Consider the following 25,951-nt stretch of genomic DNA (forward strand, 5'->3'; position numbering starts at 1 on the left):
GTTCTGTATTTGCATGTAGTGTAGTGGTTGTTTCCAAACGTTGTACCATGTACAATTACCTAGCAATAAAGTTCGGTCATTCATTGTTCGCATGGTCCGGAAAAGCAATACATCCTTCATCAAAGTAACAGTACTGGAATACGTATACCTTAAAATTTTATGAATATACATAGAATGATATATAACTTCTTATAACTTTTTCAGCACCATACATTTGCGTGAGCAATTTTCTACATTCACGTTCACATTAACATTTACACGAATCGTCTTACTTTGGTAACTAACTTGAAGAAGATGATGACCAGAATGATCTTGACCGGTTGAAGAAGGATGAAGTCAGTCAGGAAGGAGATGAGGAAGGCCAAGAGCCAGGCTTGAGACTTGGCCCTGCCGTAATCATTGCCGTACAGGACAGTAAAGGCACCGGATACTATAACTATGGCAGCAACCAGGAACCAGGCTGTAGGGAAAATATGTTAGATATGTTATTACATGTAACTGCATGAGCCTGGTCTGGGACCTGCTGTAATCATTACCGTACAGGACAGTAAAGGCACCGGATACTATAACTATGGCAGCAACCAGGAACCAGGCTGTAGGGAAATATGTTAGATATGTTACATATTACTACATGAGACAGGTCTGAGACTTGGCCCTGCCGTAATCATTACCGTACAGGACAGTAAAGGCACCGGATACTGTAACTATGGCAGCAACCAGGAACCAGGCTGTAGGGAAAATATGTTAGATATGTTACATGTAACTACATGAGCCAGGTCTGAGACTTGGCCCTGCCGTAATCATTACCGTACAGGACAGTAAAGGCACCGGATACTATAACTATGGCAGCAACCAGGAACCAGGCTGTAGGGAAATATGTTAGATATGTTACATATTACTACATGAGACAGGTCTGGGACCTTCCGAAATCATTACCGTACAGGACAGTAATGGCACCGGATATTATAACTATGGCAGCAACCAGGAACCAGGCTGTAGGGAAAATATGTTAGATATGTTACACCAAGGAGGTTAAACCTCCTTGGTTACATGTAGCTACATGAGCCAGGTCTGGGACCTGCCGTAATCATTACCGTACAGGACAGTAATGGCACCGGATATTATAACTATGGCAGCAACCAGGAACCAGGCTGTAGGGAAAATAGGTTAGATATGTTACATGTAACTACATGAGCCAGGTCTGAGACTTGGCCCTGCCGTAATCATTACCATACAGGACAGTAAAGGCACCGGATACTATAACTATGGCAGCAACCAGGAACCACGCTGTAGGGAAAATAGGTTAGATATGTTACATGTAACTACATGAGCCAGGCCTGAGACTTGGCCCTGCCGTAATCATTACCGTACAGGACAGTAAAGGCACCGGATATTATAACTATAGCAGCAACCAGGAACCACGCTGTAGGGACAACAGATAAGTTACTAGTACTTTAAACTTAATCCTCATGGGAACCCATATCATTGCCAATTACCAACTGTATTTAGCTAGATTGCCAAATGGAAATCATTCATAAGACAGATTTGATGCGGAGTTATCTATTATATCTGTAGAGTGTGATACACAATTACTTAAGATCAGCAACTTATCATTTACCAACTTGAAGATAAACAGTTGTATTCAAGACCACCTCACCTACTATACGGCACCACCATGGAAACGGCCTGTAGGGCTTCTGACTCACGGTAACCTTCGACCCCTCTTTCTTAACAACATATCTGGTATCCATTTTCTTCAGAGCTGAAACAAACGAAAGACAAAATTAACAGATTAAAATTTTGTTTCTTTTTATTGCAACTCGAATGTGAACGTGTATCAGAGTGACATTTCAGATATTTCCTATCTACCCAAAACAAAACAACCGACTCTAGAAGTGCGCTATCGTCTCTAGATTATGTCGACCCCAAAACATGTCCTAGTACAGATAGAGATGCTGATAATTCACTACCAACACATAAAGGTCTTAAAACAGACCGAAAAGGGCTTAAACAGTCTTGAAACAGTCTTACCTATTGTTATTGGGTGGTTAAATGGGCTGAATGAAGATTCTAGTATTGTTTACTTCTGGTCTGATTATGCAAGAAATTGAATGGAAAGAGATATGTTTACTTTGCAGCAGACCACAATAAGATAGTCAGCCCCTTTCAGCCTGACAGTACAACACCTCACGAATGAGGTGTCCAAAACTCAGGTGAGTGCTCTCTTGTGTATCAATAATGAATAAATTACACTGATGTGTGAAGTCCCTTGTTATCTAGGTGTGAACTTGGTTTTCAGCCCTTGGCATCTGTATAGAAACAATGCACACCAGGACAAGACTGTTAAAGCCCCTTTAACCACCCAATAACAATAGGTAAGACTGTTTAAGCCCTTTTCGGTCCGTTTTAAGACCTTTCTGTGTTGGTACTGTAAAACTCGTCCGCAGGCCAACATTGTTTCGAATTGTTATCACGTCGACTTCAATTATATCCTCTTACATACAATTCAATTCCGTTGCACTAATTCCAAATGCGAGATCGAGACCAAATAACAAATCCATGACAACAATGTAAATCATATACCGTTATCTATCATAATGATATTTCTTTGTCTATATATAGGATAAATTAGCCTTGTAGTTGTTAACTAGTTGTTGTTATACATTTCACCACGTAAAAATACCCATTACATCTATATCACTCACCTCCTTCTTTCTTTAACTTATCGATGTAGGCGGACGGGTCGGCCGTGTACTCCGCGTCAAACTCTGACTCTGCGTCCTCAGCCTTCGGCAGGTAACGAGGTAGAACCAGCTCTGGACCGTGCTGACCCTTACCGGGGATGCCGTAATTTGCCCTCTCTTTTGGTTTGGACGCCTCTTTTGTCGCCGATGATTTCTGCCTTGTCCCAGCGTACCGAAAAAGCACCACGATGAAAACGTTGATGGGAAGGGCTATCAGTGAGCTCTCAAGGCCGATTATGAACTGAAAATCAAATGCATGTTCAATAAATACTTGGAATGAGTCAATACCAATATTTGCCAAAAACAAAGGAAAAATTGCCGAAATTCAACGTCAATAACAATATTTGCACAAAATAACAAACTGAAGAAGAAATTGCCGAAATTCAAAGTAAATAACAACGTTTACCGACAAACAAAAAAACAAAGAAGAAATTGCCGAAATTCACATTTACACTCGCAGCAATTCGCTTACCTGTTGGGTAATTGATTTATGCTATTGTATTCAATTCTATTCTCATGTCGAAATGCTGTTTTCATCTTTTACAAAGATGAAGTAATTTACCGTGTAGACTGGTTTATTTTCCAAGGAACAAAGACCAATATGGATTGAAAGCTTGTTTTCAGCCTACGGTCTGAATTGCAAATGCAAGAGTGCACTTAACATTGATACACATTAAAAATTGCTCTACAACATTTAACATTATTATCCAACATTACATATTTCTTATCAACTCTAAATATTTCTTGCAATCTATGGTCTATTTTGTCTTTGAATGCTAATCTATCATTGTCTATATTGTAATTGTCTATGTGAAAAATGCAACGAATGTTAAGGTGCGCTGCCACCGCACTTGTGTCAAGCTTGCATCACTACGGGGTTCGTTCACTGCGTCACTGTATTGTTATTTTCTCTGATTTTTTTATAATTCTGATATTGCGTAGGACGTAAAAGGACGACTTAGAAGACGACAAAATACACAAAAAGAAAGAAAATTTGTTCTTTATCTCTGAAATTCGTTGAGTATCTTTCGAACCCCACAGTGACGCAAGCTTGACACGGGAGCGCACCTTTAAACAGAACACTTACGGTAGTCAAACTGAAGGGTACTTCCAACTCAATGCCTCCTATCGTGACCTTTGAGAGGAAGTTTCTGTCTCCCTGGTAGAACATGATGTTGACTAACATGAAGGACATGAGGAGGGACAGACAACAGGATATCCTCTGCACACGGGTGAAGTGGTTGGAGGGAAATCTCACCACAGAGACCCACAAGTGATGAGACAGGAACCCCCTTCCCTTTGTGGTCTTCGACAGTTGTCTGTGTGCTTTCTTCTGTCGCTGTTAGATATAAGAAGAAAAGGGAATAAAAGATTTTAAGTTCTAACATCCGCATTCAGACAAGCTGCTAGGGACCCAAATCTCTACCAGTCTTTCTGGCTCCAAAGCTGCCAAGACCATCAAATTCAAGACCAAAACACGTCAAAACAGAAGATATAATACTAACTATAGGCCTACTACTATCAAGAAAAGAAGCTACATGAAATAGGCAAACAAATAGCATTCATTTAAATGGAATCCCAATAGCTACCCTTGTAATAGATATTATCAAAATCACGGCAACTAGGTAAAGATACTTGTCCACACAAACAAACAGCGCATGAAACAAGGCGTCGTTCAAGGGGGTAATAAGCTTTTTTTGTCTGATCTGTACCTACTCAAATGTCCTACTATCAACAACACAAATATACACACATAGAATGCATTTCAAAATATTAAACTGTCGGTTACTTTCCGTTCGTCGGCCAGATCCAAACTCCTCCCGATGAACACAGCCACGATGTACAAGGCCATCACGACGCACACGGTCACCAGGGCTATCAGACTTCTGTCCAGGTCAAAGGTGAAGGAACTGCCCAAGTCCAGCGGGTTTGGCGCAACAAAACCGGCAAAGGCTGTCAGGTGGTCACAGATACAGTGGAGCTGCTCATCGGTCGTCTGGGGCCCGACCTTTGGGAATAAAGAAAACGAGACCTAAGTGAAAATGGCTTGAAATATCGGTTTAGAATTACAAAGCTCAGACTGGAAACATCTATCTACAGGTACGAAATTAATGCAAATACTATATTATAAATAGGTTATCACACTATATCATTCCTTATTATCATAACTAATTTACCCTCTATTCATCTAATAATGCAAATTCAGTTTGTTAAAATCAACTTTGTTCTGTTAATCATTATTTCTATTCATCTTCTGCAAACGAAACCTAGGCAATGTTTTTGACATTTAAACTTGACCTCTGATCTCCCACGTTTCACTTTAAGTTAATTTTGTTAACTTTCTGTTTACTTATTGTAAGAAATTGGTTGCTTATGTGATGCTTTTATTGTTATGAATTGCAGGACTGAAGGAGTAATAATAATACTACACTTAGTATCACTAATGGAGATCTCAATGAAACAAACAATTATGTTAAGAAAAATGACTAAACGATCTAACTTATCTACAAACATGAAATTTTATGTAATGCACTTACCTCACACCCATTGTCCGTCCACAGTCGAGTCGTTTCGTTGAAGAAGATGCATTTAGAAGGAGTGATGCTGATGGTGTAGGGGACACTGGAGTCTGTTATCTGCCCATTCTCGTCAACGGTTGGAACTCTTTGGATTCCTATGTAAAATCATGAACATTTAGTGTCGTTCAACATTAACATAACATTGGTACCACCAAGAGCTCCAGCTTTACATAGTCCTTTTGGTCCATCATAAAGTTCATCGGGACCAAAAAATGAACAAATGCAGGTTTGGTGACGGTACGCGTCTGAAATTCATGTAACTTAATGTAAAGGTTTCGTTAGAGGGATCAAAGAAGCCATCTACATCAGAGCTTTACAACCATCCCTGAACAGAGGCGGTGGACGCCATAGTCTTACTGCAACCTATGATCCACTGCTTACTGAGTCACGTTCTATTTGCATAACGTGACGTCACGACAGCAGTGGATTGTTCATTCCTTGATAAAGACTGGTGGTGTTCAGTCGAAAATTTGGGTGAGTCCTAATCTCCATGCAAATCCTACAATGGCATAAGATAGTACCAAACTGGCCACGAGTTGTACTCAGCCAATTTGCCATATGTAGCGAAACACAATCCTATGCCGGCTTCACTCCTCTGCCAGCTTTTGATACTATCTTATGCTACCGTAGGATCTGCTTAGAGAGTCCAGTTCTTGTGTTGGATATTACAGTTAAACCAGTTTAAACATGTAAAGGTGTTTGTTTAGCTTTGATATGAACAGGTGTATTACTCACCTATTGCCCACATTTCCTGTTCATTGCTGATGTTCAAGGCTGTCTGGTTTAGGAACCATGCAAACGGCTGCATGGAAGACACAGTTCTTCCGCCAGATGTGTACCCAGTCGCTGTCAGCGTGACGTTGTGGCTGTAGTCACCAGGTGAGACCACGGCACCACGCTTCAGGTAAACCCTTAACGTGACGTTGGTGTCGTCGCCAGTGACGTTGACGCGAACGTAGAAGGCCACACCTAGTTCTGTCGTGTTGAAGTTATGTAGCTGTACGTAGAAATGAACAAGAGCAGAAATCTCAAAAGCGTTATGAAACATCAAATTTTAAGAATTGATTTGAGGACAATTTCAGAAAACATAATTTATGAACATGATCATCTGATACATTTTTTGGCATTAAGACTGATTGTTCAATAGACTTATATTGACCTTTGATATTAATGGCACCTTTAAAGGCGATGCACTGCGTGTACTCATGCATGGTACTTGTGCGAATACGAATGTGAATATGATGATAACTTTGTTGTGTAACTATTTGTAAAAGGTACAAAGCATTGCATATACTGATACATAACTACATTTCTATAAGGCTAATCTACTTAATACAAGGGTGCATAGCATGGGATGAAAATCATCATCATCAAACACTGGGCTCTGCATCTATAGTCTGGATGTCCTATAGTTGCATTCATTTTCATGGGATGAAAATGAAAGGAATAGTAAGCATCGTAGTATGATGAAAGGAATAGTAAGGAAATCATTGGGGGGATTTCTAGCATCCAGACAGTCTTTGATATATTTTCCTATGTATACGTATACCATACAGGCTGTCGCATGTTACATTTGTATTCAAATTTACTATCTATGAAAATGTACATGAGAGGAAACCACAATTCATTTAACCAACGACTGTGCCTAAAAGGCCTTATGTCCAAAAGAAGTGCTGTAAGGTTTCAGAAGAAGTTGAGTCATTTCAAAAGTCAATGTCATCTGTTATGCAAGATTATTGATCAATTTGAGTAGTATGATAAAATCACACGTAACTTACCGATATCTGTTCACTGTTAGATGACGTGGCTGTACCGTTCACCATCCGTGGTCTGTTTACTACTGGGTTTATTGATTCGATACGTTCGTCTTTCTCAAGATTGCTGACAAGGACTTTCCGTCCTTCCCCCAGTACGGAAAGTCCCAGAACAGCCGTCCTAACGTCCCTGGCGTTGTTGGCGTACTCAAAAGGGTTTTGTGGTGTAAAATAAGTCTGGAGCAAACAAATCAACAAAAAGCAGTCAGAAAAGTCACGTGTCCCCCTACCCTCATGCTAATCCCTCTGACCCCATCTACCTGTCCGTCATCTACCCAGTAGGTCATTGTGGCTTTGATTCCGTTTCACTGAGTCACGGTCATATCGTGACGGAGAGCTCACTACCCATCCTCCTATGCAGGGACATCCAACGGCGAAACCGCCTGTCTGGATGCACCCTGCTTTCTCAACCGTCATCCTTAGTTCCTGTGGGCGTCGCAACAAACCAGCTATCAGCCAATCAGAGAATAGGCCTTTCGGTTTTCAAAAGGGATCTCGTATATATAAGGAAAGCTCATTAATATGCATAAGCAGGGCGGTCAGGAACTAAGGGACCTGGTTGAGAAAGCAGGGTACATCCAGGCAGGCTGTTTTGCTGTTGGATGTCACTACCCTAACGGTGTATGTACTCATCTGTGAAATAGACGCAAAGGTTAGTTCTCTTCGGAGCTTGCAAAGAAGAGAACTATATCAATATTGAAATAACTTACTTAATTCCTCTGTATTAGCAAACGATTTATGTTTATTTATTTGTTTGTTTATTTATTCTAGCAGAATCTAGATTTTTATATCTAGGGTCCAAAATCTGGATTTGCTTTTACAAGTATATTCTCTTGTCTCTGAAACAACAATGTCATCTTTAATGGGAATTGGTAAGCTATCACAACATTCGGCCCACCATATTGTCATGTTTACTACTTATTTATTATTTATGGGGACTAGGGTTAGTCTTGTCAGTTACGGTAACTCATTTGCAAGTGAGCCCTTATTGGTGTTAAGAATACTCCAAATTACTCTGTTTAAAGGTAAGGTAATGCCTCCAAATTTTTGACGGCTGACAGCCCATCTTGTTAGACCTAGTCTCGATCTCGCGAGAGAGGACGAGACTAGGTCTGGCTTTTATTGCGCTCTCTCGCAATATCGAGACTAGGTCACTCTCCGTGAACAAGATGAACTGTCAGGATGTACCTTACCTTTAAAAACAATCTTTGCTTGAAGAAAATTCGGAGTAACTGTATTCATACGCTACTGATGAAACTCTTCAATTAATTGTTTAAGCTTTTACTAGGACGTGTATGATATTTCAAACCTGAGATCCAACAGTGCCATTGACACAGAGCTTCGTGGTGGTGTTTTCCGGTATCTGAAAATACGCTCTTGTGTCTTCCTGTGTCTGTATCACCCGCGCCCCAAGCCCGCCACAGCTGGACCTCGCCAGGGACATCAGGAACTCCTTAGCCTGAACCAGAGTCGGCTTCTCGTCTCGGTTTTTCCTCGAGATCATCGTCAAGGCCAAGTTGTCGATTGTTTCAAACGCAGTTGTGGTTGCCTGTTGGTTCTAGTAGTGCCAGAGGAAATCACAAAGTTTATGATATGACATCGAAGTGTGTGTTAACGTCGTCGGAAAATCAAAAGTAATTGAGAATAATTGATATTTTGTCAGGTAATATCACCTTTTCAAAGTCTGTGGTTCGGTTCTGGACCTGTGCCTCCTCCCTTTGCTTTTCTGCGCTTTCACTGGAGGCTTCCAAAACGTTAACAGCACCTAGAAAACAGGAGCTCATTACGTCTAGTGTTTTGCTAAATGTAATACTATACACAGAAAGATATCACTGTGTAATATGGCTGAACCTCACGGGGGTATAAGTGTCTCTCACTGCACTTGCGTCAAGTTTGCGACTCTGCGGGGTTCGTTCACTGCGTCACTGTTATGTAATTTTCTCCCTTTTTTTATAATTTAGATATATCGTAACACGTAAAAGGTAACTTAGAAGACAAAATACCACAAAAAGTAAGAAAATTAGTTCTTTATCTCTGATAAGCAGTGACGCAAGCGTGATGCAAGTGTAGTGAAAGGGCACCTCTAGGGAACAGCCCTTGACATTTGAACGTAGGTAGGACAAAACATACACTGCCGACAAAAATCTTTTTTCTATTCTTTTCTTCTTCGTCGTTCCTGTTACTTCAATAAAAAATGGATGTGGTATTTTTTGTATGTCTGCTTGTAGGTGCGAGTCTTTCGGTCTGTGTGTCCTGAAGTTTGTTGTCCTCTTAATTAAGAACCTCTGGAATGGTATTTCATATGTCGTTAGGAGTTAAGAAGACGAAGGTCGAGGTCAATTTTGTTCATCTGGTGTGTAACCTTGTTCGTGTTCGCATGTGTGTATGTTTATATGTTTATGTGTGTATGGTGTATTTATATGCGATTTTGTGCGTTAACTGTTTTATAAAAGCCATCTATCCAACACGTGTCTTTGACTCTTAATCTTCAGTGTCTCCTTACCTGTGACAAGATGAGCCGCTATTCTCTCCAGCTCCTCTGTTCCAACTTCTGATGATTTATCCGTCAACACCTCTCCCAGACTTTTTAACGTGTCACCGCCCTTACCTGTCATGGCGAAAATACGGTAGTTATGTTCAAGACCTTACAGTACGCAGGTATTTGCAAATGATTCCAACCCTAAGTGGTTAAATTAAGTGTTAATGACCCACCCCGAGGTGTATATGGTGTTTTGGTGAGGTGGTTATAGCAAAGGACCAGGCGTTATGACACCATGTTCACAGAGGAGCAAGCGGGTTATTAACGTTATTATCATATAGCCTACCCAAATTTGCAAACTCTTGTATGACGCATAGATCGTTTGGCACTATACGTTGATGCAACACTATCCAAGGAAAGCACCTCAAGTTCCAGTATCTTCTATAAACCAGATGTATTGCTGCCTTGCCTTCGGCGACGGATTTCGCTGAGAAAGACATGCAAAAATAATCCTTACCTGAGACTCATCCGACAGTTCTTCCGGCTTGTTGGTCACGTGTTCCAGCGTGCCTGACACCTGTTTCACCTGCTGCACGTCCAGCACCTGCACCTGCTCCAGGATCTCTACCATCCGATCACGTGCCTGCGTAGACGACAAAGTACAATAGTTGCTATCACAGGTGCCACCATAACGTAATGTAGAGCACAACAGGCTGGTACCCTAGTTGTGCCAGGGTCACTTTTCCAAACCGGCACCCACTTGGGAATTTTGGCGGGAAGAAAAGTATCATAAAAAGTATCATTCTAAGACAAAAAAAAAACCACACGCTAAAACACGGTAAAATAGTTATGAGCACAATTGGTGTATATTTCTTGATACACACTTTTTACCTAACATGTTAAAATTGCGTGTATCAATCCACCAACATGGCGGCAAATGTTCTGTGTACATGCATGCTGTGACGCTACGTGAAAATACAAAATGTACGTTTCCGTTACGTTTCAATTAAAAATCCTATATTTTTGGTACGAAGGTGATTAGGATTGCAATTTGCATGATTAATGAATGAATGGATCATCATTTGTTACGTATAAGATTTGCAACGTAAAATTCGTTGACGACAAGCAAACCTCGGTTCTTGTTGCATTCTCTACGTCGGTTCCGTTGGCGACGTTCAGCACAGACGCCGCGCTTGCGATCGATGACGTCGTCTGCTGTACGTCATCGACGTCCACGTCATCCAGAACGGTGTCTACGAACTCGTCGACTTCTTCAGGAGGTCGTACCTGGAAATAGTTAAATGTTTGGAGGGAAATTTCTTTATGAACAAAAGAAAGAAATCCTTATTTCTCTACTAATTAGTTAACGTGATGAATCAACGTGCCTTGCATAATCACAAAGTATAGATGACGACAGGAAACAAATACATGTGCATGAAAGTGGACATTGTTAATAAAAACACCCACGATATCATTAAAAGCATCGTAATAATCGTCATTGTCTAGGCAAATATACAGAAACTTCTGGTGTATATCACTAAACCATTAATGCTTATATAGAAGGTTCTATTTCTGCGTTCAATTTTTAGGGACTTCTGTACATAACATGGAAGATTTGATTTCTTACATTAGTTGCGAAAGTTGCGACACTGAAGGCACCGAGATCATCTGTTACACGGATGACGATCTCCAGCTCATAGTTCTCGTCTGGGTCTCCTGTGGGCAGTCTAATGGGAGGGGTGCTGGGGGCCTGGTTCATGAACAACCGAGAATACAAGTTATATCAATTCATCTGCCTACTCACAGCCCAATCACACAAGCATGGATATTCTTACGTGCAATATAAGCATCTGAGAATTATCAAAAAGTTGCTCTATAAAAATACATCAGCCTGAAGCTTTGTTATGATTTGCAAACCCTTATATTTAATTACAAATTTATGTTATGTAACTGTAAATGTATGATCTTTACGCTGATTTGTATCATCTATTTACTTCAGTTATTCTGACTTGTTATGACTTTTAAGGGCTACCTCAAAAATCAGATACTCAGTAAGGGACGACACCACAATAAAGGTTCACAAATAAAGTAAAAGAAATATGGATGAAATATGATATAAAAATCTAATTGATAAAATCCACAAAGCTCTCAGACTAAGGGCATCAGGGATTTTCTTCCAATACGCTGAACAATCTGAGTAATAGATAAATAATACTAATATCTCTTTAGTCAAACAGTTAATGAAAAAAAGACAAATCACTGACCGGTCCACTGTACAAGAGATGCTGGTTGATAATAGCGGTGGAATTCACAGAGGCAACTTTGACATCAGCGGCCGTGTACTCGAAGTCATAGCGCAGAGGTAGGTCCGGATCGCTAAAACCTAGAAGACATTCAGTGTAATATTTCCATGACATCCTTCGACAAAGTATGAGCATATCATGTCTGGTTTTTACACAACTTTGTTGTGTTAACACCTTCTGTCTGGAGTCTTGTATCAGCCAAACGGTGATTTCCATCATTCATTCGGACTCCATGAAGAGTTTTGATCTATCAGTCACTAATGGAAACCCGATACCAACTTAAGCAAATCAACATTTTGGCGAACATTGATCAATCATGGTGGTATCATAATAAGCTTCCGATATTTAATTTACTTCTAGCTACTGTTATTATTCTCAAAAGTCATCCATATTGACGTTAAACTAATGCAATTATAAGTTAAATGACTTTCAGAGAATAGAAAATCACACCAGTGAGCCACTCATGGAGTATTTAAATCAGTACAGTAGGCAGTTATCAACCATTGTTTGCTTTGTCAATGGCAAGCAAGCTGAACCTGAACACCAACTTTTACTCGAAACTCTCACCTTGACACTGCAACTCAAAGAACCCTTCTGATGTATTTGAAGCGTGGACTGCGCAGGCTCCAACTGTCGGTGGTTCGTTCAGCGTGAAGGAGTACTCAGCTGACCCAAACTCAGTTGTATTACTGTCTGTCACTATGGCGGTTACAGTGTACGTCCCCTGCTGCTTGAAAAGGAAATACATAGTAATGTAACGCTAGTTCACCTTTATTCGCAGGGTAACCCATATCCGTTGTATTTGATAAAAGTGCATCTAGAGCGGTGGAGTCGCGATCGATGGATGCTGGTTTGAAATTGAGATGTTTTCAAAATATCATACCATGAAACTACATGCCGTTGACTTGAAACTTGCACTTAAGAAAGCTAAGCTGATTGACCGAAAATTCGCAAATAAAATGTCAAGAAAAATGTTTTAGTTCAGGAACCACAGGTTTATATTTAGCAGATTGTTACTTTCTGAAACAACTAAAATCATCTATTCCGCACGCACCGTATTGTAGACATCGGCCCTGAACGAAATGTGGTCTTGAGTTCTGTCATTTAGAATGTTTGTCCTCCAGTCTTCGTCTGTCCAAGTCGTAGCCACTCCCTGTGTCTGCACCAATGTCCAGTTGTACCTGTAGATGTTGGGATCTGCTCGACAGTTGCTGCAGAGCACGGACAGCCTCATCTTTTCTCCGGAGTTGATTTTGGGACCGCAGGTTCCGTAGGTTGAGTCACAGCTAGAATTTTCAAACAGAAACGATAATGCTGGTAATGACACTTGTCGATTCATCTGTATTGGTAGAAGCCATTCTTGGTTGCAGTTTGACTGTACTCTTCAACACAAAATTGACATTTGGCTGTAAGTTTCAAGAGAAATTTGGACTCTAACTGTATAACTGTAATTACAAACAACCCTTGACTGGCTCCAGTTTTTGTCAAGGAATGAGCTTGAAATATGAACTTTCACCTCTCTCTCTCTCTCTCTCTCTCTCTCTCTTTCTCTCTCTCTCTCTCTCTCTCTCTCTCTCTCTATATATATATATATATATATATAGCGTAGTATTCTCCATGGAATTTTATGTTTGTATAATCATTCAGTTTGGTGACGGAGCCAACTGAATATTGAAGGTCTTCAGTAGGAATAGCAGAAAATCATTCTATTATAAGTCTAAAATTTCATTACTCCTTTTCAGACCATAGTTTTAGTATAATAGTAATGGGTTAAAGCACCAACAAATTTCGGACTTACATGATTGATGTCAGTGGAATGGTCGAACGGACCACCTCTATGATTTGACTTGCAGAGACATTGTCCCTGTTTGGTGCAGACACCTCCACAGCAAAGGTAAGCTCGGAGTGGAGCGTCTCAAGGCCGAGGTTTACAGTCAGTAGACCATCAGTACTTCCGCTCAGCGCAGGACAGACTCCATCTGTATCAATACATCCGAGAATAGTTTCATCAGGTTGGTGCGTCACTGTATAAAGAGAATCTCTTTACACAACCATTGCTTTATTCACACCGACGTTTCGGTAACCGTCTGTCACCTTCTTCAGAGTTCACTGTACTGCATCTGAACTGTGAGCAGCGACACCTGTCCTGCAGTACAATGTGAACCAGTCAGAATAGCCCTGAAGAAGGTGACAGACGGTCACCAAAACGTCGGTGTGAATAAAGCAACGGTTGTGTGAAAAGAGTCTCTTTATTCTGTACAATAGACACGTTTTTGTTACAACAGACTGCTAGGGGAAAATATTTCCTTCTTCACTATATAAATTAGCTTCCATCTCCTTTAAGAAAAAATTCATTGTTAGGGTACAAAACCCGCTGTTCAACCAGCCTTTCTCGGTGTCACTGACGAAAAATAGTGGATGCAATCTGAATTCGAAACGTCTGACCGTTTCAAAAATCATATCCAGTTACATGAGTAACTGCTAACCTTTATCGACGAATGTGGTAGCTGTTTTTTGTGCTTATCCCACCTATCTACCCCTTAGAATAACTATTTGGCGGTTGGGACACCACAGAAGTTCTAGTTGTCATTTTTTTCTCCACTCTTCTTGTTTTTTTAGTTTTTTTTTAAATGTTTTACTTATTGGCATGTCTTTCCATTCTCTAATATTACCCTTCGATATTTTTCGTTGCCTACCTATCTTTCTTCCTCCTTGGACGGTTCCTTGTAAGATAGTTTTGACTCAGTATGATTCTTTGGTCAATTGGTTCTTAGAGTCATTGGAAGTTGCTTTCATGCATTAAAATATCTGAAATAATTTTATTGCCACATACACTATGTATGAACAATTATATTATTTAGGCTATTACAGAAGCAAAACAGTTGATCGTAACTTTACTGACTCAACTAACCACATCCAAACTGGCGTCGCTGAAATCTAAAGCATTTTATTTACATTTTCACACTTTTAAGCGTTGGCAGGCCCCCTTTCCACTAGACGGCGATCGCGCTGCGCTCTCACTGCGACCTGCAACGAATGTGTGTATCCTTCGTTTTCAAGCTGGATGTATTACACAGAATGTAAAAGTGTGACTGAAGAGGCCAAAAAACACACAAAATGTGAAAAGATTCGTTCGTTTTTCTATACAAGTCGTTGAGCGATCTGTCGCAGAGAGACCGCCGCGAGAAAGCCGTCGTAGTGGAAAGGGGGTATAAAGATGTTGTATGCTCGTAAGCAACATCACTCACCAACAGAGGTACAAGACCATCGGTAGTCCAGATCCTTGCTGCTTAATATAACGCCATCTGGATCAGACGAAAGCGTGGCCGCGTCCAACGTGACCTTTCCCGTACTCACCTGTCTTTTGAACCCACCGAGAATACCAGCAACGAGAGAGGAGGCTGTGATGGTAACTGATGCGCTGTTACTTGTGCTTGATACTACAACCCCAGTGTTGATCTCTCTGACAGTCACTCTTAGTCTGAGCACGTATGTACCGTACTCAAGTGTCCGGGAAGGCACTAGAAGGTCCGCTTTTGTTAAAACAACGCCTGCAAGGTCTTGCCATTGTGTTTTGGTAGGCGGTAAAGCCTCCCACTTGTACATAACATCTCGTGGTTCCGTACAGTTTGCACCGACGGCGAATCGACTATTCAGTCTGAACGCTCTACTGCGAGTTATGGACATTCCTCCGCCTAAGATGGTCACCTCAGGTGTGCAGTAGGTGCATCCGTATCCTCCAGGTGTGTTCAGACAGGTAGAGCCGTAAGGACAAGTCGCTGTGTTCTCTTGACACTCATCGAAATCTGAGGTGCAAAAGAAATGTTTTGTTAATCAATGCTTAGTGTAATTAAAACTTAAGAATTTATATAAACTTTGGACACGCGCGTAGGAAACGGCTCTCATAGGTAATATAATGTCTCTTATCCGAAGACTATGGTGCGCTATGATATGATATGATATGCGAATGACTAGAATGTAGCCTTTTTATCTCAAGCTTCAGAAATGTAGTTATTCCTACGCATGCGCACTACTGCGACTCCTGTCATGAATAAATTCATGAAGTCCTTGCACACATCACGTATCATATTTCTGATGTGAAACTTTTGGTGTTCTAAAGACTTTTCTAATGTAAAACGCTGCTAGAAAGAAGTGTGGGAAGTGGATATGAAGAGAAAAAGAAGAAGAAGAAGAAGAATAAGAAGAAGACGGAGAAGAAGGCAAATAAACAACACCATACAGTACCTGTTACTGTTACCGTTGCTCCCGCGAAAGGAAATGATGTATTCCCGACACTATCATTGATGTAACTCTGTAAATGTCCCTCCACTGTCGCAGGTAGCAGAGGTGTTTCCTGTTCGATGAGTGTCAGTGACTGGAAGGCAACCAAGCTGCCTCTCTCAAACCGTATAAACCCTGGATTTCCAAATCTTCTGGTTTGCATGATGGAATCCACCATGTAGTTGAACTGTAGGTTTAAAAAGATCATAAATCTTCGATGTACATATATAAGAAATATATAGGGTGTCTATGTGGCGCAACATCTAGAGCGTTGCAAACAGAATCAGTAGGGCCTGAGTTCGATACTCGCCATGCCCCGGCCCACATGACGATGCAGTGACGCCCACCGAGCCTCATGGCTAATCTGTCTAAAGGTGCCAAAAAACACCTACGGATTTGGTGCTGCCAGTGTGTCAACATCTGTACACTTGCCACTAAGACTGGTGATTTTTTTTAATGAGAAAAATACTTGTCAACTTTAGTACTATACTATTGAACATGAGATAAAGACGCTCTTTGTTAAACAACTATTGCTTTATACATTATCACACCGAAGTTTTGGTGACCGTCTGTCAACTTCCTCAGGGCAATATTGACTGGTTCACATTGAACTTTAGCACTTGGTGTCGCATTTCACTGTTCAGATGCGGTCACAAAATATTAAGTATTTACATATGCACATACATATTTATGCGAATTAATTTGCAATGAGGTCACTGTCCCAAACGTAAAAGAGTGAAGTATTAGATATGGACCTATTGATGTGAAATTATCATAAACACTATATAAAACTGACTAAACAAGCAAATATTTATCCCCGCCTTACATTTATCAATAATAATTTATCCGTGTGTGAAAGAACGTGCAAACAATGGACGTCAAACGTGGTGGAAGACGAAACATATTTCATGTCAAACTGCTCTTCCTACGATCACGAAAAAAAGCGCTGTTGAGGAGCCTACCAAATTTCACCCAAACTTACTCACATTCACTGACAAGAAGAAAGCAACTCTCCTTCTAATATCACAAAACCCAAACATAATAGAAAATGTGGGATCTTTCGTCTTCCACTGTCTTCGAAAAAGGAGTCGAACCCAATAACCCAGGATCTAGAGTTAGTTTTACTAGCTTTGGACTGGAGTAGACACTTATATTGTGATATTGTATTAACACTGTTTGAATCTCTTATGTTACCTGCGATTAGCCCACGGGCAAGAATTTGCAGTAAACTTTAATAACAAAAAAGCTTAAAAGCCAGTTAAACACCATACTTACGTGATTTAAGTGATATCTCCTGCTCTGTTCATACTGTGCTCCACTAGGTGCATGTTTATCTGGTTCATAGTCGAAACTAGCATTGTATAAAAGGCGGACGTAGAACCTGTTCAAAGCTGGAATGATTTGCAAGAACAAGAAGTAAGTCCATGGCCAAGCGATTTACAATTATAGGTCAAACATTTTGCATAACCATGCTTTAATATTTGTTCGTTTTAACTAACGCCAGGGCAAATTAATTTTATTGTAGTTGTTTGAAGTGACACTAGTAAAGGGTAGCCATGACTGTATTTGTAGAAGTGAGATTAGTTAGCTGGCCTCGAGTGTAGTTCTCAACTTGTTGATATTATTTTACTACACTAAGGTCACTTCTGCACTTCTTGAATACAGGAATATAAAGAATCGACGGCTTATATAAATGTTGATACCATGTTTTGTCACCACAATTGTTGTTGCAACGTTTATGGCGTTTATGTGTTTATTTTCATAATTCAGGCTTGTTTTTTTTGCCCTCTCTTATTCAATGTGGAGGCTGCTGTGGGTGCCATCCCTAAGCTTTATTTACCTTGTCCTAGATGCACAGAGTCGATTCCATATTACCGAGAGGGTGTTTCTTGCCTTTTGTTCTAACAATTTGGAAATCTTTGTAACAATCTAACTGTGATAAGTAACTGTTTAGAACTATTTACAACATCTATGTGACGTTCTAAATGTTTCTATAGTATTCAAACATGTTACAAACATAAGTAACTGTTTAGAACTATTTACAACATCTATGTGACGTTCTAAATGTTTCTATAGTATTCAAACATGTTACAAACATTTCTAACATCAAATACATTATTTCTGTTAGTTTTTTAACTGTTCCAACATAGATGCATCATTTGTGATCACATGTTCGAACATGGAAACAATATGATGAAACTGGGTCAGTGGGCTGGGAAGAGGGCAATTCACACATCCCTGCCAAGTGCAGGAAATTATGTCTGTCTGCCACCTTCTCACAAAAGACTCACCAGTTTATACTAAAGAAAATCTAAAAATACAAGAGCCAAACAAAGGACCAAGCTTAGCAGCTTTGTTTATGGGGTCAATAAAAGTTTTTATGGAGGGAAAAAATGACACAAAATGTTGGAACATGTTGGAACAATAACAAAAACACATAGCTGTTTGAAAATTGTTCTAAATAAAGAGATAATGATATCATTACTTTCCCAAATGTTGCAACAAATATAAAAAGGTTCAAACATGTTTAAACTTTCATTTTGAAATGTTTGAACAATTTCGAACTTTAGTGACTGAAATGTTCTTTTACTCAAAATAGTTCAAACTTATTACAAATATTACTTCAAAACCATCTCGGTGACTTGGAATTGACTCTATAAGGAGCAAACATTCTATTTGTTGTGGCCTAAATGCATACGGAGTAAACATATTGGAGTTCAACCTCTACTGAACAATGTTTTTTTCTGTAATACTTTTAACTTATAGTGATATATCGGACAGTGACTAGGCAATACAGTGTCATGTAAATTTGCGGTTACACGTTTGTCGTTTGCCGACAAGACAAAAGTTAACTAAGTCCATTGGACTATGGAAAAAACTTTGGGAAAGCTACATAGTTACATACCTGTACAGCTACCCTGGTAACGGATGAGCCACGGAAAACAGTCACATCTGAAGCTTCCTATTGTGTTAAAGCAGCGTTCCCGGCGTCCTTTGCAGGGACGTCGACTCTCAGTCAAGCTGCACTCGTCTAGATCTGTTCCCAATATAGAAATAAATGTCAGATATGATCGTTGTGTGAGACCGCATGGCGCAGCGGCAGCGTGTTTGGCTCGGGACCGAGAGGTCTCGAGTTCGAATCGCGCCGTGTCACTGTCTTGTGCCCTAGAGAAAGGCACGTATTTATAGGTGAAAATGAGTACCTAGTTTCGGGAGGCCTGTCCCTCGTTAAATTGAGGTTCTGTGTTTGGGGAGAGCTACACCTCAAGCACGCACGCTTAATAACCCACCACACGTGCGATGGTGCGGTGTGCGATTGAGCAAACCATTATTTCTGGAGTTCGTTATTCACTACAAATCACCCGGATTGAGGCCTGGCGAACCTCTGTCTCGTATCAGCAATACGGCGATTTACATCATTCACCACACACCCAGAGAGGAGATAGGGGTGGACTAAAATGCCTATTTATACAGAATAACATGGTGTGCTACCCCTACGGCTGATTAATCAGCTATGGGATGATGATGACATCGATGACGATCATATTTGGTACGCAAAACTTTGAAACATGACGATACAGAGTTATCTCTTCTTTTAAGTGAATATTAGATACTAGATTGGCAATGCATTACATTTTACGTGGGAGGCACTCGTATGTTTTAGTACACATAGTTTTAGATGCACTTTTGAGTACTTACCATTGCAACTGAATCCATTTCCAACCCAGCCACTGTTGCATCTGCAGGTTGGATTAGGTCTTGCGTCATTACAGGAGGCTTGGGCGTGGCAGGGTGGACACGTGACCGGCGGGCGGGCGCTTGTTGACGTTTGTGCAGCAGGAGGGGTCGTCATTACTTCGATATGAAAGTACAGAAAGTTTTACATATATTACATTTTTTGTAAATAATACCTATCTGAAGCAAGTAAAAACAACTCATGATCAATTTCATAGACACATGATTTTAATCATTCTACCAATACAGGTGAATGAGCATGAAAATATGATTATAGTTTTCTCTACATTAAACTTTGTACAGTAAAGCATAAGCACCACAATAGCAGATACTTTGCTTCACTAAGGATTCTAGTAAAACCGACTCCTAGTGGCAGATGTGCAGATTGCATTGCCGTATCAAATCCAGTTAGTTTGATGACCGACCACCCCAAGTAGCTCGATATTGATGAGTGTCCAAGTTGTCTCATCTACTGAGGTGTATGAAGTAAGGAAATATAGATTCTATCGGTCTATAAAATTTCCCCTCTCTTTGTTCCATAATCTACATTATACTTCAAAAGTCTGTTCATCTTCTATTTTATATAGATTGGGATATAAAAAAGGAATACCTGAACATCCAGTTCCAACAAAGCGACCATCCCCTGTATATCCAGGGTTGCAGGTACAAGTCGCATCAACGGCAGGAGGGGGGTTATCCACACAGGTGGCCTCGGGAACACACGGGTCAAACAAACAGGCATCCATGTCTACAGATGACAACATACATGCAGAGATTAGGTTAATATGTCCATATGATTAAATGATGCCAATGATATGAAATACCTCATTCAAAATGACCTACTTCTTGTAGGTGTCTTGAATATATACGTACATATCGCTACTAACCCACATCCGTGGTTTAAAAAGAATAGGTCTTCTGGGCATATCAAGTCGACGGTGGTGTTTTCAAATTGCAATACTACATTATGTATTCGAGACCGTTGACTTCATATCCCTAAATACACTATTTATAGATAACGGATATAGGTTACCCCTCAGATAAAGGTGAAGTAACAATAGCTTGATAGCAGAGTAAATATTGGGTTTCTGTCATGGCGACCAGCTTTTATGCCATACGTTTGTATACTGGCCACAGCGAGTAAATTTTCTTGATGACATCAGCGCGCTCATTATTTTTCGAATGATTTCAGAAAAATAATTCCTCTTTGGGGATGGTCAGATAGGCAAGCATGTTGTGTTGTAGCCTGATAATCATACTTGTAGAAGGCACACTATGGAGGTAGCTATCATTATAGTTGCAGAAGTGAAAATTGTTAGAAACTTGTAAAATTGCCTCCAATATGGAAGCCATGAATGCAGTTGCCAGCTTGGTAAGCGATACCAGTGTACCACACTAGTATCACTTTTACTACACTAGTTCAATTCTTTGAAACAAGAACGAATGCCTTGTTAGCTCTGATATCATGTTTGGTCACTTCAAATCTTGTTACGACGTTTATGATGTTCATTTTGACAATTTAGCCATCTTTTTTTATCTATTTCATTATCTATGTACTCTGCATAGGATGTCATTCATAAAAATTTACTTGCTGTGGCCTTTAAGTTTACTCACCATCACAGTCTGGAACACTGGCACTCCAGGTCCTGTCCGCCTGGCAGATTGCACTGGTACTGCCGACCACCTCGTATCCCCGGTTACATCTGAACACCACTACATTTAGGTAGGTGTTACCGGTGTTACCGGTAGGGGTCAGTCTGCCATTCACTGGTGCTGTTAGACTAGGGCACTTCACCGCTGTAACGGGGGGAGGAAAAAAAGTTCCATTTTATTCTTCTGGCCCAATGTATTGCCTGTTGAAACTTCAACAATAATCAAAACTTTTATAACATAACGGAATCATGGAAGAGGTCATTAGGCACGTATGAATACAGTTGCTCCAGAATTTCCTTCAAGCAATGACAAGGAGGCAGGGGGAGGGTGCAGATGATCTACGCAAGCCGGACCTAGTTCTCGTGTTCTCTCGCGAGATCGAGACTAGGTCATTCTCCGTGAGCAAGATGGACTGATAGCCGTCGAAAATTTGGATGTATGTACTTTACCTTGAAACACAGTCATTGCTTGAAGAAACTTTGGAGTAAATATAAAGGAGTCAAAATTAGCAAATCACAATTGTTTGATAGCTAATTGAATATTTTCTTACGATTGCAAATTGGGACATTTTTACTCCAGTTTCCGTCTGCTTGGCAGGTAGCATTGGTGTTACCGACCAGCTCGTATCCCCGGTCACATCTAAACGACACGACATCCTGGTAGCTGATGGTATCGACAGGACTCAATTTACCGTTCATTGGAGCTGTCAGGTTGGAACACTTCACCACTGAAACGGAGAAGAAAGAAAAGAGGAATATAGGTAAATTCTTGTACATGCCGGGATGAGGGGGATACAACTTGGCCACGTTTGGGATGATGTTCTCGACGCAAAAGCGCCACCTTCTTCGCCTACATATAGCGGCGAGAGGCAGAACTCAAGTCAGAAGCCCTGAGGAAGGTGTCTGCTGGACACCGAAACGCAAGCAAGTACGTTCACCCTGGTTGTGTACAATAATTCTGCTATATCCAATATTCTACCAACCTGATGAAATTATTTTCGGGATGAAAGAAAAAAGGGTTTTCAAAGAGCATGCCACTGACATAACATGCTGCCTGTTAAAAGATTTTGTGGTAATGGTGGTGTCAAAATTTCACAGATTGTTACTTTTTCAAAGACATCCGCATAACTGTTCGAATCTAACTTGAAGACATATGCTGCAATGGACATCCACCAAATGGTAGGAAGGAAGCAGAAATCGTCTATAATTGATGAATAGAGAACTCTTCCTGCCTAATGTGTCACTGCGCACGGAAGGATATAAGTCTTTTAGTAATGTACTTACCATTGCAGGTTGGGACATTGTCACTCCAGTTCCGGTCCGCCTGGCAGGTAGCACTAGTACTGCCGTTCAGTTCGTATCCTTGATCACATCGGAAGGTTACAACATCTAGGTAGTTGTTTACACCGATATTACTGATGCCGCCGTTCACCGGTGGCGTTAGTGAAGGACAAGTGATCACTGCAAGGTGAAGATTAAAGCAAAACTTTGTTTAATATGCTACTCAAAATACTTGGATAAGGTTTTCCCTCTTGGAATCCCACCATCCAAGGTGAACAATGACACTGTGAAAGTTTTGTTTTCACAAGATCGCTATACTTCCTTGAGACCAGCAATATAAAACAAAACAATACGCATTATGCTGTTAAAGAGGCTCATCAGTCACGTATGAATATAATTACTCCAAATTTTTTTGAAGCAATGGCTGTTTTTAAAAATAAGGTACATACCTCAATATTTTCGACGACTGACAGTCCATTTTGCTTACGGAGAATGACCTTTTCTCGTGTTCTCTTGCGAGATCAAGACTAGGTCATTCTCCGGATCCGTGAGCAAGAAGGACTGTCAGCTATCGAAAATTTGGAGTTATGTACCTTACCTTTACAAACAGTCATTGCTTGAAGAAAATCTGGAGTAACTGCATATTTTGCATAAAAATTTCTTACCATTGCATGTTGGAACGCTTGAACTCCAGCTGCCACCTGCCTGGCATGTAGCACTGGTGCTGCCGACTAGCTCGTATCCCCGGTCACATCTGAACGTTACCACATCTAGGTAGGTGTTTGAATTGGCGGGGATTAGACTTCCGTTCACTGGAGCTGTCAGGCTAGGGCACATCACCGCTGTAGGAGAGAAACAAAGAAAATGTTTCTTTCTCGTCCAATGCATTGCATACCAAAATTATTACAAAGTTTCAAAACTCAAATCACTATTGTTTTATGAAAAGCTGAATGATTTTCTTTTATGGCTCTACCATTGCATGCTGGGACATTTGTACTCCAGTTCCTGTCCGCCTGGCAGGTAGCACTGGTACTGCCGTCCAACTCATATCCTAGGTCACATCTGAACGTCACAACATCTAGGTAGTTGTTTGCACCGGTAGGACTCAGACTACCGTTTACTGGTGGCGTGAGTGAAGTGCACTTGACGGCTGCAATGTACGGAACAAAGTCACACGTCACAATAAAGAACATAGTTTTATGCTTTTCATCATCTACGCACTCTGCATTTGATAAACTTATTTTTCTAACAAATATCTGCATTATGTTCCAAAACTTCTTACCATTGCAGTCTGGAACACTAGCATTCCAGGTTCCGTCCATCTGACAAGTAGCACTGGTACTGCCGACTAGCTCGTATCCCCGGTCACATCTAAACGTTACCACATCAAGGTATGTGTTCACACCGGCAGGACGCAGACCACCGTTCACTGGTGGCATGAGTGAAGGGCACTTGACCGCTGCGATGCAAATTACAAAGCCATAGGTTGAGAGCATTTTCATAAGAAGGTCACTACTCTCCATGGACTCCAACGATATAGAATGAAATAATAAAGAACACATATTAGGCATTTCTTACCATTGCAGTCTGGAACACTAGCATTCCAGGTTCCGCCTGCCTGGCAGGTGGCACTGGTACTGCCGACCAGTTCGTATCCCTGGTCACATCTAAACGTTACCACATCTAAGTAGGTGTTTGCACCGGTGGTACTCAGTCTACCGTTCACTGGAGGCGTGAGTGAAGGGCACTTGACGGCTGCAATGTACGGAACGGAGCAAAAGTTTGTCATCAAAAGAAACCCAGTTCTACATGCTCACCATCACCTACTAGGTCTGCAATTGATAACAATCTTTTTTCATTACAGATATCTGCATTGTATTCCAAAACTCATTACCATTGCAGTCTGGAACACTAGCATTCCAGGCTCCATCTGCCTGGCATGTAGCGCTAGTCTTTCCCAACAGCTCGTATCCCCGGTCACATCTAAACGTCACCACATCTAAGTAGGTGTTCACTCCGGTGGGACTCAGACTTCCGTTCACTGGTGGCGTGAGTGAAGGGCACTTGACCGCTGCAACGCAAAAGAACAAAGCCACAGATTGAGAGCATTTTTATAAGAAGGTCACTACTCCCCATGGACTCCACGACAAAATGAAATGATAAAGAATACACATGTCTTACCATTGCAGTCTGGAACATTAGCATTCCATGCTCCGTCCGCCTGGCAAGTAGCACTAGTATTGCCAAACAGCTCGTATCCCCGGTCACATCTGAACGTTACCACATCTAGGTATGTGTTCACTCCGGTAGGACTCAGACTGCCGTTTGCCGGAGCTATCAGATTAGGACACGTCACCGCTAACGAGGAGAACAAAGAAATAGTTGTATTTCAATCTTCTGCTCAGAAGTACATGTATACAAGCTTCTCATTTGCCGTCATCTGTGCCATGTCAAATTACAGTGTATGTCCGAAAATAACATAAAGTTGTCTTTGCTAAATCTAAGTACGCGTCAATATGGACTCCAGGAGAGTCATTATAATAAGTGTGACGTCAATGGAAAGCTTGCTTGTTGGATCTTGAACAAGGTAAGAATTATTTTAAAAATGATAGTGTCAAAGGTACATAGTTAATCATATCACAAACCACATAGACATCTACATGATTTTCTACTCGTCCTTACCATTGCATGTTGGGACATTTGCACTCCATTTTCCGTTAAGCATGCATGTAGCACTGGTATTGCCGTCCAACTGGTATCCTTGGTCACATCTGAACGTTACAACATCAAGATAGCTATAGGTGATCACATTAGACGGGATTAGACTACCGTTTACTGGAGCTGTTAGTAGAGGGCATTGGACAAACATTGTTGTTTCTATCGGAGTAGTACTGGATATAATAACGTCTGTTGTTTGTAACGGAGTTGTAGGAACTGACGTTATAAAAGGAGTAATAAACGATGATGTGGCTTCTGTTGTAGGAACTGGAGTTGTTTGAGCTGATGTCACCTCCGTTGTAGAAACTGGAGTTGTGCGAACTTGATGTTCTTTCTGTTGTAGGAAATGTTGCTGTGGAGCTGAT

General features: G+C 40.8%; 2 protein-coding genes and 1 long non-coding RNA gene across 3 annotated transcripts; all 3 read right to left on the reverse strand.

Moving 5' to 3' along the window:
* Window positions 1-694: 694 nt before the first annotated feature.
* On the reverse strand, window positions 695-8,691 carry LOC118411154 (polycystic kidney disease protein 1-like 2). Its single transcript, XM_035813202.1, has 9 exons — window positions 8,447-8,691; window positions 7,102-7,314; window positions 6,059-6,320; window positions 5,282-5,418; window positions 4,534-4,752; window positions 3,832-4,083; window positions 2,706-2,985; window positions 1,658-1,762; window positions 695-864 (listed from the first exon to the last, which is right to left on the reverse strand). Exons 1-9 carry the CDS (start codon window positions 8,639-8,641, stop codon window positions 764-766), a joined length of 1,764 nt encoding a protein of 587 aa, XP_035669095.1. The 5' UTR covers window positions 8,642-8,691; the 3' UTR covers window positions 695-763.
* Window positions 8,692-15,159: 6,468 nt separating this feature from the next.
* On the reverse strand, window positions 15,160-24,321 carry LOC118411155 (P-selectin-like). The gene is made up of 12 exons (XM_035813205.1): window positions 24,151-24,321; window positions 23,842-24,018; window positions 23,534-23,710; window positions 22,872-23,048; window positions 22,139-22,315; window positions 21,550-21,732; window positions 20,546-20,683; window positions 19,900-20,055; window positions 19,106-19,237; window positions 17,476-17,591; window positions 16,165-16,387; window positions 15,160-15,725 (listed from the first exon to the last, which is right to left on the reverse strand). The coding sequence occupies exons 1-12, from the start codon at window positions 24,305-24,307 to the stop codon at window positions 15,160-15,162; spliced, it is 2,379 nt and encodes a 792-aa protein (XP_035669098.1). The 5' UTR covers window positions 24,308-24,321.
* Window positions 24,322-24,530: 209 nt separating this feature from the next.
* Window positions 24,531-25,540, reverse strand: LOC118412710. The gene is made up of 3 exons (XR_004830808.1): window positions 25,050-25,540; window positions 24,763-24,939; window positions 24,531-24,623 (listed from the first exon to the last, which is right to left on the reverse strand). It is a non-coding gene; the product is annotated as an uncharacterized LOC118412710 (long non-coding RNA).
* Between the last annotated feature and the right edge of the window lie 411 nt (window positions 25,541-25,951).

The sequence above is a fragment of the Branchiostoma floridae genome, chromosome 3 (genome assembly GCF_000003815.2).
Source record: "Branchiostoma floridae strain S238N-H82 chromosome 3, Bfl_VNyyK, whole genome shotgun sequence".
Classification (NCBI taxonomy): Eukaryota; Metazoa; Chordata; class Leptocardii; order Amphioxiformes; family Branchiostomatidae; genus Branchiostoma; species Branchiostoma floridae.

Bases quoted from the DNA above. Each gene is read 5' to 3' on its own strand.
- LOC118411154 (XM_035813202.1), bottom strand. From the start codon at position 8,641: ATGATCTCGAGGAAAAACCGAGACGAGAAGCCGACTCTGGTTCAGGCT. The intron at 7,315-8,446 runs GTTTGAAATATC...TGTTTGCTCCAG, and splicing joins ATGGCACTGTTGGATCTCAG to ACTTATTTTACACCACAAAA. The intron at 1,763-2,705 runs GTGAGTGATATA...CGTTTGTTTCAG, and splicing joins TAAGTTAAAGAAAGAAGGAG to CTCTGAAGAAAATGGATACC.
- LOC118411155 (XM_035813205.1), bottom strand. From the start codon at position 24,307: ATGCCACCAGTGAACGGTGGTCTGCGTCCTGCCGGTGTGAACACATAC. The intron at 23,711-23,841 runs GTAGAGCCATAA...TCTCTCCTACAG, and splicing joins AAATGTCCCAGCATGCAATG to CGGTGATGTGCCCTAGCCTG. The intron at 16,388-17,475 runs GTAAGTATGGTG...TTAAACCTACAG, and splicing joins GGAGATATCACTTAAATCAC to TTCAACTACATGGTGGATTC.